Source organism: Danio rerio, chromosome 2 (genome assembly GCF_049306965.1).
Source record: "Danio rerio strain Tuebingen ecotype United States chromosome 2, GRCz12tu, whole genome shotgun sequence".
In the NCBI taxonomy this organism is placed as follows: Eukaryota; Metazoa; Chordata; class Actinopteri; order Cypriniformes; family Danionidae; genus Danio; species Danio rerio.
Window position 1 is genome coordinate 37455384 of NC_133177.1, and position 16253 is coordinate 37471636.

Below are 16253 nucleotides of genomic sequence, written 5' to 3' on the forward strand. Positions count from 1 at the left end.
GTGCTTTATTTGATCTGTCACATGACTGACGAAAGGTCAGTTTGTCTGCATGAAATCTGCGCCCACACTATCCTGCCGAAAGATCCACACTTTGCTGCAGAACCCAACACTGGTTTATATAGTTTTTCAATCACTAAGGATTAAAGTTCATTTAACGTTTTACAATGTAATCAAACTTCATGTTTTGCTGAAGATTGATTAGTTTTTAGTTAACGTAATTATGAGTGATTTCATAGTTACATACTCTCTGTATATACAGTGGCGTGATAAAAAAACTATGTATTGAAAATCACGTATACTGTATACTGTACATTGTGAAGTTTCATTCAATCATTTAATTTATGCAAGTAATGAAATAATGAGCTGCTGCAGTCTATATGCAACACGTATATATAAATAATTTAGTTTGAAATTTTATTTTTAAAAATGGCATCTTATTATTTATTTATTTTTTTGGAAACTAAACTTATCACTTTTTCAAATATTTCAGCATCAAAAGTTGTTGGAGTAAAGATCAAGGTCAAGTGATGCAATAAAAATATGGAAAACTGTAAATACATTTTTTGTTTCCTAAAAAAATACTCAGTAACAAAAACTTGCTGCCTCCAAATTTTCTGAAAGTTGATGTGACTGAAGACTTGAGCAGTGGTGTACACAAGTGTACATTTAAAAATACATTATTATTATTATTATTATTATTATTATTAGTAGTAGTAGTAGTTGTAGTAGTAGTAGTAGTAGTAGTAGTAGTATCATTATTATTATTATTATTATTATTTATTTATTTATTTTTTTATTAACAGTTATTTTGGACAAATATTTTTTACAGTATTATTGTATTTTTCATCAAACAATTGGAAATCTTGGCTATAAGATATTTATTATATAAACCCTTTTGGGAAATTCAATCTTTTGAACCTGCTTACAATAAACTGTTTTTCTGGTGTTTGTTATTATTTTATAACAAAATAAAATACCGTAATTAATAAAAATTTTAACAAACTAACTAACTAGTTTCTTGTAATTCTTTTTCACTAAAACAATTAATTTTGCTGCTTGTTTAAAGTTCTTATTTGATTTAAAATTAGCAGAATCAACACAAGGTTTGAGATTTTTTTGGTGACAACTTAACTGTTTTATGTTCAATCCACTTAAATTTGTAAAATCAATTAGGTCAACTTAATTGATTCATGTTGGGACAACATAAAGGAATTGTGTGTAGCCCAGCAATGTTACATTATAATAATGTCTATGTAAAGCACTTTCGTCTACTTTGGTTGTTTTTAAATGTGCTTTATAAATAAATATTGTATTTTATTATAACTAACTACACTGTGTTTACACTAATAGTGGAGAAAAAATATTGTTATAATTCTGATTGTAATTTTCCGCTAATAATACAATAACCACAGCACAAACCTGTAGATTTTGTAGCGTGTGGAGAAGCCTTGTTGGAAGCGCTCTTTGAACTCTGTGTATTCTGGACAGCGATGGAAGGGCCCTTTATCAGACAGGAGCCAATCCAGCTGGCCGCTGCTCCGGCCGGAGATGGAAGAGAACGGTGAGGTCTTCTGGTCCAGACGCTCAGCCAGAGCCAGAAACCAGCTCAGAGGGCCCAGAGGTGCCCAGTGCCACAGGAGCATCAAGAGGAACCATCTAACAACCGCAGCTCTCTGCCAACACATCGCCATCCTGCCCCTGGGCACCTGGCGCCAGCATTCTTCTGCCAATCCCTTTGACCTGTGCAGAAAAGAAGAGAAGAGCCTTTGATGATGAGCGTGTACATAATAGTTCTCTTTTGTGTGTAATTTAGGACCCTTTAGCAGAACTCTCAAATAGAGACTTGAGTAAAGCGTAGCAAAGAACAGCTGTCTGAAGTAGATTCTGATTAGTGTTATTTTCAAAGTCATGGATTTTACAAAATAACCATTTACATGATATGAGGAAAACATTATACGCACACTGTATTGTTTTTTGTTTGTTTAGAAAGGAAAACTTAGAAAGGACACTGTCACTTTATCGTATTTAAAAGCTTTTTGCACTACATACTGTTTTACATCTGCACAACTCTGGTTTGCACTCATTGCCATGCATCCTTAAGTGCTATTGAATTGTATACAATTTTTGTTTTTACTTATATTTTTTAGATTATATTGTATGTATAATTGTATTTATTGTAATTTCTTTAAAAAGTATTAATGTATCTGTTATGCACCTTAGGTCTAAGAGTAATGCAATTTCGATTCTCTGTATGTCCTGTATATGTTGAAATGGAAATAAAGCTAATTTTGACAGTTAAATATAAATAATTTGCTGCCATTGTACGAAAAACTTGAAATTATGAAATAAGTAGAAAAGTAACTGTAATCTGGTTATGAAAATTTGCAAATGTAATAAAATCTAATTAAAATCACCGTATTTGACAAATAATGCAGATTAGATATTTGATTGTGGGCCACAAAAGCATTTTTTAATTATACCGGTATATATTTGGCAGATGCCCAAATAATGAGGGTCAAAGTTATACTTTTATGCCAAACAAATATTACCATATTAAGTAAAGATCATGTTTCACAAATATATTTTCTAAATTTCCTATGTAAACATATACATCCATTTTCTTCTGCTTATTTGTGTACATGTACAGTTGAAGTAAGAATTATTAGCCCCCCTTTTTATTTATCTACTTTTTTTATATTTCTCAAATTATGTTTGACAGAGTAAAGAAATTTTTGCAGTATGTCTGAAAATATTTGTTCTTTTTTTTCTTTTTTCTTTGTTTTATTTTGGCTAGAATGAAAGCAGTTTTTGATTTTTAAACATGCTTTAAGGTCAAAATTATTAGCCCCACGATAGTCTAAAGATCAAAATATCATTATACAATAACTTGTCTAACTACACTAACCTGCCTAGTTAACCTAATTAACCTAGTTAAGCCTTTGAATGTCACTTTAAGCTATATAGAAGGTTAATAATTCTGACTTCAACTGAGGTCGTATATATTATATATAATGTTGATATATAATATATAAACGTCTTTTGTTGTATATTAATAATAGAAAAAATGTTTCGATATTGTTTTATAAATAACAAATGTATTGTTCTATTTGTAATATGCATGAGAGCTGTATTTAAACAACATAAAGGTACCCAGCAGACACACAACGTCATAAGATGTTAAAATTAGGATAGATTTACTGTAGGTTGGGATGTCAGGTGACTGAAATTCAATGTTTTTGACGTCCAATAAGTGTGTCAATATTTAGTTGCATTAGTGATCTAAAGTCCAAAATCCAATGTCGCGCCAAAGTCAGCTTATTTAAATGTTATCACTGGATTAAATGGGCATTATCAGCTGATAGATATGGGCCAGTAGGGACCTACTGGAAGGCTCAGTACAGCTGTGGCTGGAAGTTAATGAGAAATATTAATATTATTTATAAAATTTCCCATGAATTGTATTTTATTAACGTCTACCAGTACCCCAACCCTAAACCCAACCATCACAGTAATGTAAACACAGATCTGGATTTGGAGTCTTCTCTATTAGTACAGCTAATTTACCCTGCAGATGGATGATAACAACATTCTGAGCTTACCAGTAGGTGCAAAAAGCCCCTGCTGGCCTATATCTATCAGCTGATAACCACTGATAATGCCCATTAAATCGAGTAATAACATTTGAAGCAGCTGGCAAAAATCTTAAACCAGTATCATATTGACGTCAAATATATATCAGGCTGTAACATCATTAGATGCTGATATTTGGTTATTTTAAAGTTGCGTTGGAAAGTGACCAAAATGCAATGTTTGTCGGATGTTGGACACTGACGTTGGTCTGAAAGTAAGTTAAGTTTTGACCTCAATCTGATTTTTATTTCCACCCAAATTGCAACATCCCACAATGTTGTGGTGCACCAATCAATCTGAAGTAATGTTGACGTCTTGTGCCTGCTGGGTAGTTTTCTCCTGTTTTTTTCTTTTTCTTTTTTTTTTCTCTTGTCAGATTTTGAAAAAGTTGTATCGCTGCCAAATGTTATTCTATCCTAACAGACCATACCTCTTTAAAAAACAAATATATTTTTAGCTTTTAGGTGATGTATAAATCGAATTTTCAAAAAAATTATAATAATTAATAAATACAATAAATAAACAACATTATAAGTGGTTTTGTTGTCCATGGTCAGATATAATCAGTTGCTACACAGCACTGGTAATAATCACTGTCTGCTGGTACTGCATTCTGTGCATATATGATAGAGTGGGCAATTGATGTATGTAGAAAAATAAATACACCAGTCTCTCATTACAATTTTTATACACAGGGAACTTTCCTTAGTTTCCAGTTTTTAAGCAGATCTGTGTCTGTGAGTCATAGTAAACACTCAATTATTTACAGCCGCATTGATAAAAAATGCAACCTTGAAAATCATGTTTGACGTGCATGTCAAAAAATCCAAGAGCCACAAGGGACGCTTACAGTATATTAATGAGCTTGCATAGATTATGTAGAGCGCAGGTACATGCTGACTTTGGCAATGCCTTCATGCACAGATGGATATAATATCAAGTGATTAGTTCCATACAGGGGTTTGTTCCATTCCTCTACATTCCTTTATAATCCGTCTTCAAATCCATGAGGAAAATGACTTTCTTGAAGCTGTAAATGCAGGTTTGGATTCCTAATGATGTATGAACTACCTTACGCTCATTTCTAACCGTGGCAAGGGACTGTTGGTATATTAAAAAAAAAGAAGCAATTAGTGAGGAACAGATTGTATGAAACATATAAAAGGTCTCAGAAGAGGCAATAGCCATAAAGGACCTTGCGTTATGTACAGTAATAAGTTCCATTTACCCAGCAAAACCTTCTTCAGCATAATTCATTAAAGCAGCAGTGGTCATCAGGTCACAGAGATGATTTCTTTGTGTTTTTTTTTTTTTTTCTCCTCCAATTGCTTTCTAAAAGAACATCTTATTTCCTTACTCTGTCGTGTAGCTCTAATATACAAATATGATTACCCCATTCCTGCAGCAAAATATCATTTTTTTTACTGGCTTTTCGCTCATCTTCTTTGTTTTATATTCTGCAATCCTCTTATGGCCTCATCTTGAAATATCAAATTCTGTGCTTCTGCATTTTCATTTTGTCTGTTTTCTTTTTTCTCTTTTATTCTTTCTAGTGATTTATTGAATCAGCTTTTGTGTGTTATTTTCTTTTCTTTTTTGTAGTTCTGTAATGAAGTGACCAATTATAATGCAGTTTTGTTTGTTAGAGGGAAATATTACTATTGTCGGCGGTGTTGTAAATGTAATATTATTGTATCATATATATATGTATAAGGTTTGTAAGTCAATAAAAATATAATTTTATGACTAATTTGGTTATTGAAATCGATTGCTCAGATGTTAAGAATAGTCCTATTTACTGAATTTATATTTATTTATGTTGTTTAATAAGCAATTACTTTACATTTACAGCCTTTTAAATGTGCATTGTATTTGAAGAGCAACAGAGCAAAATCTAATCTAACTGTCACTGAGACTACACCCACACTTTACTGTAAACAAAAGGTATCAAAAAATAGCAAATGCCAACCAAATGGAAACAGCGTAATAGATATAATCAGATTAAATTAGCAGTGTAAGTCAATAAAAGGGGTACATGATGAACAGTGTATACACATGCAACCAGTTCATCATGGTCTGCCTTTTTACTGAGGTTTAGTTTTAACTGCTCTCTGGGAGAGCTAAATGACATGCTATTTGTCAAAATTACTATAGCAACATCTAAAATATGGTCAGGAGTTTATCATTAATAGAATGTTTCTCCTCTTGGGTTTCTACATGTTGGGCTTTTAAAGGCTTGATAATTGCTGTTTTAGCATGAATATATTAAGTGATAAAAGTGGTTTTCCAAGATTTCAGCCATAACCCTTTTCAGATTTACGTTACATAAACTGTATTTTTAATTTTTCAATATCACACACACACTTCTGAATATACTCTAATAGTGAGAAATAATGATATTCAGCAATTATTTGGCCAATATGGCCAATGACATCACCACATTGAAATAGTGTATAACCACATAATATAAAGTATGACTGGTAAGTTCCATTCATAATGTTTCTCCTTTAGTCAACAGAAAAATGTCTTGTATTGCCAATCGTTACCAGTAATATAGCAATAAGTTTTATTGTTATATGTTAAGTTACAACACCTTCACAAAACTTTTGTTTTGTCAGCATGAACCAAAGTCAGCATGAACCAAAAGTTGCAGCTTTTATATCAGTCTGATGATGTGTTTCCAACTGAAATGGGCTTTTAAGTAGTGGGTGGGGTTTTATATTTATGCACCTCCTCTCTCCTTGTGCTCATCCTTTACTCCCAGAAAACTAGCTGTCGGAGACCATGGAAATATGGAAACATATTTTGCCCAAGCCATTAAACTGATGTCATTAGAAAACTACTGCTGTATTAGAGCGTAAATAAACGGCCAGATTTTGATTAAAGATCATCAAAACAAACTTATTAAAATTAACTTGCATGAATTAATTGTTTACTTGCAGAGTAACAATGGGTCCAAGTAAAGTTTATTGATTCATTTTCTTTTCCTCTTAGTCCCTTTATTAATATGGGTTCACCACAGCAGAATGAACCTCCAACTTATCCAGCACACGCTTTTTACGCAGCGGATGCCCTTGAAGCTGCAACCCATACCTGGGAAACAACCACATGCACTCATACACTACGGACAATTTAGCCCACCCAATTCACATGTCTTAGGACTGTGGGGGAAACCAGGGCACCAAGAGAAAACCCATGCGAATGCAGGGAGAACATGCAAACTCCACACAGAAACGCCAACTGACCCAGCCGAGGCTCGAACCAGCGACCTTCCTGCTGTGAGACGACAGCACTACCTACTGCGGCACTTCGTCGCCCGTGCAAGCAAAGTAAAAATTGTACATTTTGATTTACACAATTAGTGTATATATTTAATATACATTCATCAAAGTCATAACAAAATTTATTATGCACATTCCTCAACTCAGAGTGTCTATAATTTGCAGGCAGAAACTTTGTAACATGTTGTACCCGGTATTGTTTCGTCAACTAGTCTGCTAGTCTCAGACATCTTTAAAAAACACTAAAAAGCCTGCACACATACACTCTTGCAGTCTCCCATTGCTGTTTTCAATGTCAAGTGCTTGCACTTGTCCATAGACTAAGCATGTAACATCCATGCGCTCAGCATCACTGCTTTCACAAATTAGTGTAGTTACCACAGAGCCGATTACAGTATCACCTTCAAAAATGTATGCATTTTGTTAAAGGTTTTCAACAAGTTAGTTTTTGAACTATAACTCTGAAAGCTGGAGTGACAGTTTCAATTTACTAGAACTTCTACATTAGCCCTTAAACTACCACACTGAGAAAAGGAAATTGAATTGCATTTCTTAACTCCCAATGTCATTAGTAGCAAACTCAATGCATTTTTTACAACACATGCCATACTTTCTAAAATATCAGCTTCTACCAAATTGTAGATATCTCGGTTTGTGGTAAAAGTACTGGAATTAATACATATACTATGAAAAATCTAAACATATGTAGTGTAAGACCAATTTATTTTTACAAATATTCAAAATAAAACATTTTTGTATACTAAATTTTTTAGTATGCCATCAAATATTTTTAGTTTCTCATTAAACAGTTTTACAATAAACATATTTTAACATATTTTACAATAAACCAAAATCAGATGTAGTGCAACAGGATTATGTTTTTTTTTGTTTGTTTTATGTTTTTTTTTTTTTTTGTAAACCAACAATGCTGTGTGTGTAAACCATTATTTAAAACAGTCACTCTTTAAATGACTTTAACAGTCATTATTTACAGTGAAAACATGGTCAACGATTTGGTAGAGGGGCAGTCACAGGGTTATGCTTATTTGACACTATCTACATTGTAAAAGCGCTATAGAAATAAACATGAAATTTGTTTTTACAGATGTGGCCTCTGAGAATGCACATGTGAATGAATGTGACAACACACAGAGCTGCAGTACTGTGTTGCACAGCACAACATGGTCTAATACAAGAAAGACAAACCCAACAAGGGGCAGTTATGTAACATAGTGAGCATACTGAACTGATATACTGCAGCAGCCAGAGCATGTGAGCGGAGATGAGCGGTGTCACGCTTCGCCTAGCATTCTGCTTCATCGTCGTGACCTCCACTCAGTCGCTAAATGCCCAAAGCAAGCAGTCCGTTAACATTTCACTCACGCTCAACGCTCAACAAATCCCGCGCCGACATAAAATTTCTCCAGTAGGATAACTCAATTTTTTTTTGTATCTAAAAAATCTTAAATAACTGTCTAAGTTAAAGCTAGTCAATCAAATAAGTTTCTGTTTCAAAGCGACATTCTTTCTTGTGCTTTTTTTTCTTTCAGTACAGTTTTTTAATAATATTTTAATAGGCCTAAGTGATCAACTGTTTTTTTTAGCCCATTTATTTAGACATCTGTGTGTGTACTATAGTTTAACTGACTGTTATCCTGTTCAAAACAACAGAGCTCTGAACATAATTCAAATTAAAAATTTGCTTCCACGACCACGTCTTATCAACGCATATCCTTTTTTTAATTGAGGTTATACTTTAGTCATTAATTGTGAAATTGAATAATTTGTTCCATGATTAGTCCTACTAAAACTATGAAACAGAATTCAGATGCCCAAAATGCTATTGTCGCTAAAATGGGGTGACTTTCAGCAAGCCGTATTGTACTCGACAATTAAATGCTGTTTGCCACATTTTAAGGTAGCACAGCAGATGGATGCGGGTGTGGTCAACCTTTTACAGTATTCTAAAACACCCGAATGACTTCACTTTTGAAATTTGCCTTTTAAATAAACCCGGGGTCTGAGTAGTGACACCCCAGACAGCTACAGCAATGCACGGTCTTATTGCTCTTCATTCCCTCTGGAGCCTCTACCTAATTATAAAATGCATAAAACATTGAAATGCCAGGGAGACAATGGAAGAAATACTGAATTTAGCCCTGACATTTTCATGCGCGTCTTGCATAATTTAGGTGTCTTTATATTTACCCTTCCTGCTCAGGAGAGGAGCAGGCGCTTGCTGCGTGTATCTCGAATTTAGCATAGGGTAATAGGGGCGCTGAGAACACACACATGTCCAAAACACTTGTGGGTATGATTCTTCGGCAGTGCGCACTTGGTATAAAACTGGCAATGCTGGGCCTGAGGTTCACCTGAAGGCTTTAGCAACTCATGATTCAAACTGAGAGGCTTTAGATCTAATTGATCAAATAATGATTATGTAGTGGTTTTGGGAAGTGGCTCGAGGACATGCTGATACTGCAGCTTTTTGTGATTATGAGGGATAAACAAGCCATGAGAACTGGGAATTGCTCAAGGAGGGTGTAATTCTGTTGCATATTCTGTCTTTAAAGAAACAGATCAGCTAAAATTTTCTCATCGTTAACTTGCAATCGCGTTGTTTTAGATCTCATTCTGTTGTTGTTGTTTTTTTGTGGAACAAATTAGAAAAATACTTTAATTGTTTTGTCAATACAAAACAGTGTGGTGTGGCATTCAGAACAGCATCGGATATCATTGACTGTCATTGTATGGGCAAAAATATTAAAAATATTTGCAGGTTTGGAATGACATGAGGGAGAGTAGATGTTTGAGTAAAAATATAGTGTTTATTTAATCAAATCACAACTAATAGGCCATTTATTAGTTGTAATTTGATAAAAATAAAATAATAATAAAAACTCACCAGCCTAATTATACAGTATTTTATTACTTTATTACCAATTGAATGTATGCACTGTATGTCTAGTGATATTTTGTTATGGCTTTGATTTTATGAGTATTAATTTTACCTGCGATTATATATGCACTTTTTTAGGTACACCTGTCCAACTGCTCGTTAACGCACATTTCTAATCAGTCAATCACATGGTAGCAACTCAATACATTTAGGCATGTAGATGTGATATGATCTGCTGCAGTTCAAACCGAGCATTAGAATGGGGAAGAAAGGGGATTCAAATGAATTTGAATGTGGCATGGTTGTTGGTGCCAGACAGGCTGGTCTGAGTATTTCAGAAACTGCTGATCTACTGGGATTTTCACGCACAACCTAGGGTTTACAGAGAATGGTCTGAAAAAAAGAGAAAAAAATCCAGTGAGCGGCAGTTTTGTGATTGCGAATGCCTTCTTGATGCCATGGGTCAGAGGAGAATGACTGGTTCGAGCTGATAGAAAGGCAACAGCAACTCAAATAAGCACTCGTTACAAATGAGGTATGCAGAAGAGCATCTCTGAACATACAACGTGTGAAACCTAGAGGCAGATGGGCTGCAGCAGCAGAAGACCACACCAGGTGTCACTCCTGTCAGCTAAGAACAGGAAACTGAGGCTACAATTCGCACAGGCTCACCAAAATTAGACAACAGAAGATTAGAAAAACGTTATCATGTCAATATTGACATGCTATCATGTCAATATTGATCAAAATCTCTGAGGAATATATCTTGTTAAATTTATGCCATGAAGGATTAAGGCAGTTCTGAAAGCAAAAGTGGGTCCAAACTGGTACTAGTAAGGTGTACCTAATAAAGTGACTAGTGAGTGTATGAATGTACAGTTGAAGTCCGAATTATTAGCCCTATACATTACATAATATTTGTACATTATGTATGTACAGTATGTATAAATTTTATTTTATTTCACATTGTTTCCAGAAACTAAACATAAAGGTGACCAGTCAGTCAACCATCCTGTATAGTTAAATATTTTATATTCATATTTACCGCTATGTGTATTAACGGACATGCTTTTCAGTCTGTGTGGCTGATATTCTAGTTGTGGAATATGAGTATGTTATTTGTTTGTTAGATCTGCATAGCGTTTTACATGAAACAAACCAACAAAGCTCCAGGAAATTTGGGATAGCTGTTCTTGAATATCATCATAATTGCTCTCATTTCAGCTGAGAATTTTTCAACGCTCTTAACAATGTTTATAAAAGAGCTTGTGACTCATGCTGTGCACCTGCTAGTATTTTGGTAACCTGCTATGCTTGTTCATCACACTTTATTATTTTCGAAGAAAAACGCACCTGCAGCTTCTGTGTTTTTAATGTACTGTACTTTGTGAATCATCTCGGAAGCTCAGCTGAGGCCGCCGCATTGTTGTATTTGACAGTTTTATGTAGGAGAATAACTTACAGCATGCATGTTAATTGTGTTCGAAGTAGACGGTCATTTCTTTGGTGCCTTCTTTATCCAGAGACTTACAAACAAATTTACCTGAAGCAACCTGTTTAAATCTCTTGTTTTCACACAGCTCTCAAACCTTTATGAATTTATTCTGTGATTACCAGCATTTGCAGAACATAGCCTTGATTTTATAAGCTTTAGTTGAACTTTTTCTAGTTGAATCTTTTTACAATAATTAAATTCATTTTTTAAACAGTTATATTTAATATAGAAAAACAACATTAATGCTATACCAAAAATCCTAGCAATCAGAGAAATGAGCAGTGATCATTTAATCATGTTTTTTTTTTCCTTCTTTTTCTATTTAAAAAGTTGCCCGGAAATTTTTGACACTCTGGGTTATGGAATGTGGATAATATAATTTGGTATTGCTTTGATTTTTTGCGTGTAAATTTTGCCCGCTGTTCTTTAGATATATGAGACGCTTTTGTGCTTCACCTCAGTTTTACACTCTGAGAAGTCCCTTGTTAACCTAAATATATTATTTGTAGTGCTTTGTAGGATTTTACCATGCAAACACTGAATGTTACCCTCACCTTTTCATATAGATTCTACTTGATTATATTATAAATATATATTATGAATATATATATATATATATATATATATATATATATATATATATATATATATATATATGTGCACTGGTGTTGTGAGAAACGCACCAAAGCGACTGAGAAAAACTGTAATTGTCCGTAGTGTATGAATGAGTGTTTATGGATGTTTCCCCAGGATGGGTTGCAGCTGGAAGGGCATCCACTGGGTAAAACATATGCTGAATTAGTTGACAGTGCATTCTGCTGTCATGATCCCAGTTTAATAAAGGGACTAAGCTGAAAAGAAAATCAATGAATAAATGTATAAATATATTTAGAATAGGCCTATATCATGCTAAACAATCGAAAACTAAATAACATGATATCACAGGTGATTGTCTTGAATGGCACTCCTCACAGAGTTTTAGAAGCATACAGTTCTTTATGATCTATAGGTAACAGCATGGGAGGATGTTGCTGCGGACCTTGGTGCAGTTGAAAAGTACAAATAATGTGTTTCGATAGATAGATAGATAGATAGATGGATGGATGGATGGATGGATGGATGGATGGATGGATGGATGGATGGATGGATGGATGGATGGATGGATGGATGGATGGATAGATAGATAGATAGATAGATAGATAGATAGATAGATAGATAGATAGATAGATAGATAGATAGATAGATAGATAGATAGATAGATAGATAGATAGATAGATAGATAGATAGACAGACAGACGATGAGGTGCACGCTGCAGATGCAATCAGTGTGAAAGTCAAACGCCTGTGCGCTGCTTCTGCATGCGCTGCGCATGTTCTGCTTACGCGTGCGGTGTGAAACAGGTGTGACTCTCAGCTATTTTTACAAATACACACCAATGTTGCATGCTCACACAGAGACCAAAATGGGACTTTTTGATTGGGTCAGCCCAATGCCATTGAAGAAAACAACTAATGGGCTGCAGATTGTCACATGGGCCGGTCTGTCCACAAAAAAGACAACAACTTTCAGAGCATCACAGATCACATCATCATCAGTTCATTTGGTTGAAATAAGCAATAGGTTGCTAAGCGATTTATGGGCCAATCAGATCACGAAAATGATCAGCCCAGCTCAAAAAGTATATCGGCCCAGCTGTAAACTGCCCAGTCTTCCAGATGGCTAGTCCACCACTGATGTTACTTAAGGGGCAAACATATAACTATGACATTATATTAATGCTGAGGTTATGCACTTTAAACTGACAGGCAATAAGTGCTCAGAAGTAAAAAAAAAAATAAATAAAAGATTTGCTTGTGATATATAGTGTTTTAATTTCAGCAAATCCCGCTTCTTGTGATTCTAAGCTAGATTCTAATTCTGCTTGACTTTTTATGAGGAATGGTCAAGTTCATCAGTTCTCAAAGGGAAAGTAAAATATGTGGATGAATCTGGCAGGTATAGAATAGTGTGCACATCTTCTGAAATTCTCTCTGAATGTATGACCATGGGAACATGATTCATGTTGTAAACCACTCAGTTTCAATGAGCTCCCACAGGTGCCGAATTGCCCTCAAACACAGTTCTGCAAAAGTGGCTCAACGGTCAGTTTTGGAAATGCCTGTGGAATCCTGATATATCTGAAATTCTGCAGCTGAACTCTTTTCTTATAACCTGACCCAGATGAAATCATTGGTATAGCTGCACCAAAGTCTTCTTGATTTAAACTAGATTTAACAGCTCTCTACATGAAAGGGCTCTCCGAAAACCCAATATTGTCAAGTTGTAGAATGTCTGAGCACAAGCAGGTCCTGTTGAGGATTTAGGCTGGTTCACCAGTTTGAGTTCTCATCCATTATTTAAAGAGAAGTGAAAAATGTTGTGCGGTCCAGCTGTGGGCTGTTACAAAGTCTGAATGTGCAGAGGAAGCAGGCGTACTGCCATAACCATAAGACCGGCTGTCCTATTGAACTCTGCTGCAGCGACTCAGCATACTCTTAACTCAGCAATCCCACCACCTGCCTTACTCTAACCATCATGTGTGCCTGCAGCCCTCAAAACAAAATACAAATGCGTGCAAAAATTGTTTTTTTGCTGTAATTGCTGCTGCAAATAGGTATGGGTACAGTACATTACTTTTAAAATAGTTTGGGTTGATGAGGTTTTCATCAGGGCTGCAAAATTGTACAATTTTACAATATTATTACACAAATTTATTTTTATAAATTATAATTATAAATATTTTAGCCATTATTATTATGGACGGGGAAATACTACTACTACTACTACTACTACTACTACTACTACTACTTCTACACTACTTATACTACTACTACTACTACTACTACTTCTACTACTACTACTACTACTAATAATAATAATAATAACAATAGTATTTATTATTATTATTATTATTAATATTATTATTATTATTATTATTATTATTATTACTATTATTATTATTCGTATTATTATTATTTATGAAAACAGTTGTGATGCTTTATATTCTTGAAATTGCAAAAAATTTTGTAAAGAAAACTATGATTATGATGATGATGATTATTATTATTATTATTATTTTTATTTTGATTATGATTATTACTATTATTATTATTAGTAGTAGTAGTTGTAATATTACTACTATTATTATTCTGCAGCTTTGAAGAACAAACATGCTCATTTCTTTCTACTTAAAAAATAACTCAATACTTATAGGACTGACAATTTTATTATAAAGTTCATTATTACTACTATTATTTATGAAAACAGTTTTAATGCTTTTTATTTTAGAAACTCAAAAAGAGTGTGTAGAGAAACATTAAAATTGCTAGGTTGCTTTGATGTAGAAATCATCATAAAGTCTACAATAAAAAGTATTATTATTATTATTATTATTATTATTATTATTATTATTATTAGTAGTAGTAGTAGTAGTAGTAGTAGCAGTAGTAGTAGTAGTAGTAGTAGTAGTAGTAGTTGTAGTAGTAGTAGTAGTAGTAGTATTAATATTTGTATTTTTATTAATTTATTTATTTATTTTATTTTATATATAAATGTATTTTAATGTCACTAATGGTCAATTTAAGGCGTCCTTGGTGAATAAACATGCTCATGTCTTTAAACTAAATTTAAGTAACTCAATACTTTTAAGACTGGCAATTTTATTTCATAGTTTTTACATTTCAACATTGAATTATTGTAACTTTAAAATAATTTAAATTGAAATTAATTTAATTTAATTTAATTTAATTTAATTTAATTTAATTTAATTTAATTTAATTTAATTTAATTTAATTTAATTTAATTTAATTTAATTTAATTTAATTTAATTTAATTTAATTTAATTTAATTTAATTTAATTGAAAGTGAGGAATGAGCTGAAGGACAGTGAGTAAACTTACAAGTTGATCAGGTCAAAATAAACCAGAATATTGTCATGGATTTATTTCTTATTGGATCAACAATAATAACATTGAAAATAAGCATGTATTGACCCCAACCAATATGGCAGCCAAAGTAGCTTTACCCTTGCAAAATTGACCATCAATCTTTTGATGGTAGTGGAAGCTAAACTGTTCTAGTTGTTTGTTAGCAAATTTCTAAATGATTCCTACTGTATGGTATTTTTGTTTGTGTAGCTCAAATGGCCATTTATGGCTGATATATGGTGATACAAAACAGTTCTTATATATATTCTATCAATAAAACACAAGTTTGTTTTTTTCTCATTAAGACACTTGATTTGATTTGCATTTGTAATGATAAAGTATCTGCAGACATTGTGCCATAGAAAAGTAGTTGAATAATAATATGAAACCAACGCTAATTACCTATTACCGGTGTTCATAACAGTTGCTTGAACTCTAATAACTGCTTCAGCCACATTCGAACAGAGGCTCAAATTCTGACCCAAACTGATCTTTCTACCCATTTAAGAGAAATAGTCAGACCTTAGGGTGTTTTTCCATGAAGGGAGCAAACCTTTGAAACGAGAACATTTCTGTCTTGCAATTCTTGCATCACAGTTATTGCATCTATCTTGTTTATTGAATTCAATCTTCCAGGTTGTAAGTGTCATAGACAAAAAGCCACAAAAAAAAAAATAAATAAATAAAATAAATAAATAAATTTAGTAACCTTTAATAAGGTTAAGCTCGACAAACCTCCATGTATGAATGTTTACGAGCAATTTCATCCCATGAAAATAATTAAACCGCCTATAATTCCACCAAAAACTCTGCCCCAGGTGACCATTTTGTAAGATGGGAGATAAATAAATGAAAGGGCATAAATCCTGAAAATGTGTTTAATTAAAACATGCAAGCATGGCAAGTTAATCAGCGAAACAATTATGCGGGTGTGAAAGAGCATTAATGTGAAAGCAATTTCAACAGTACCTTGTCGCAGAGG

The 16253-nt window shown here is 33.5% G+C and overlaps 1 protein-coding gene across 1 annotated transcript in view; it reads right to left on the reverse strand.

The window, feature by feature from the left end:
* The window catches only part of brinp2 (bone morphogenetic protein/retinoic acid inducible neural-specific 2), a 181629-nt gene that overhangs the window by 107448 nt on the left and 57928 nt on the right, over window positions 1-16253 (reverse strand). The window contains 1 exon segment of the mRNA NM_001309831.2: window positions 1420-1740. Coding sequence (NP_001296760.2) covers window positions 1420-1691 — 272 coding nt within the window. The 5' untranslated portion in view covers window positions 1692-1740.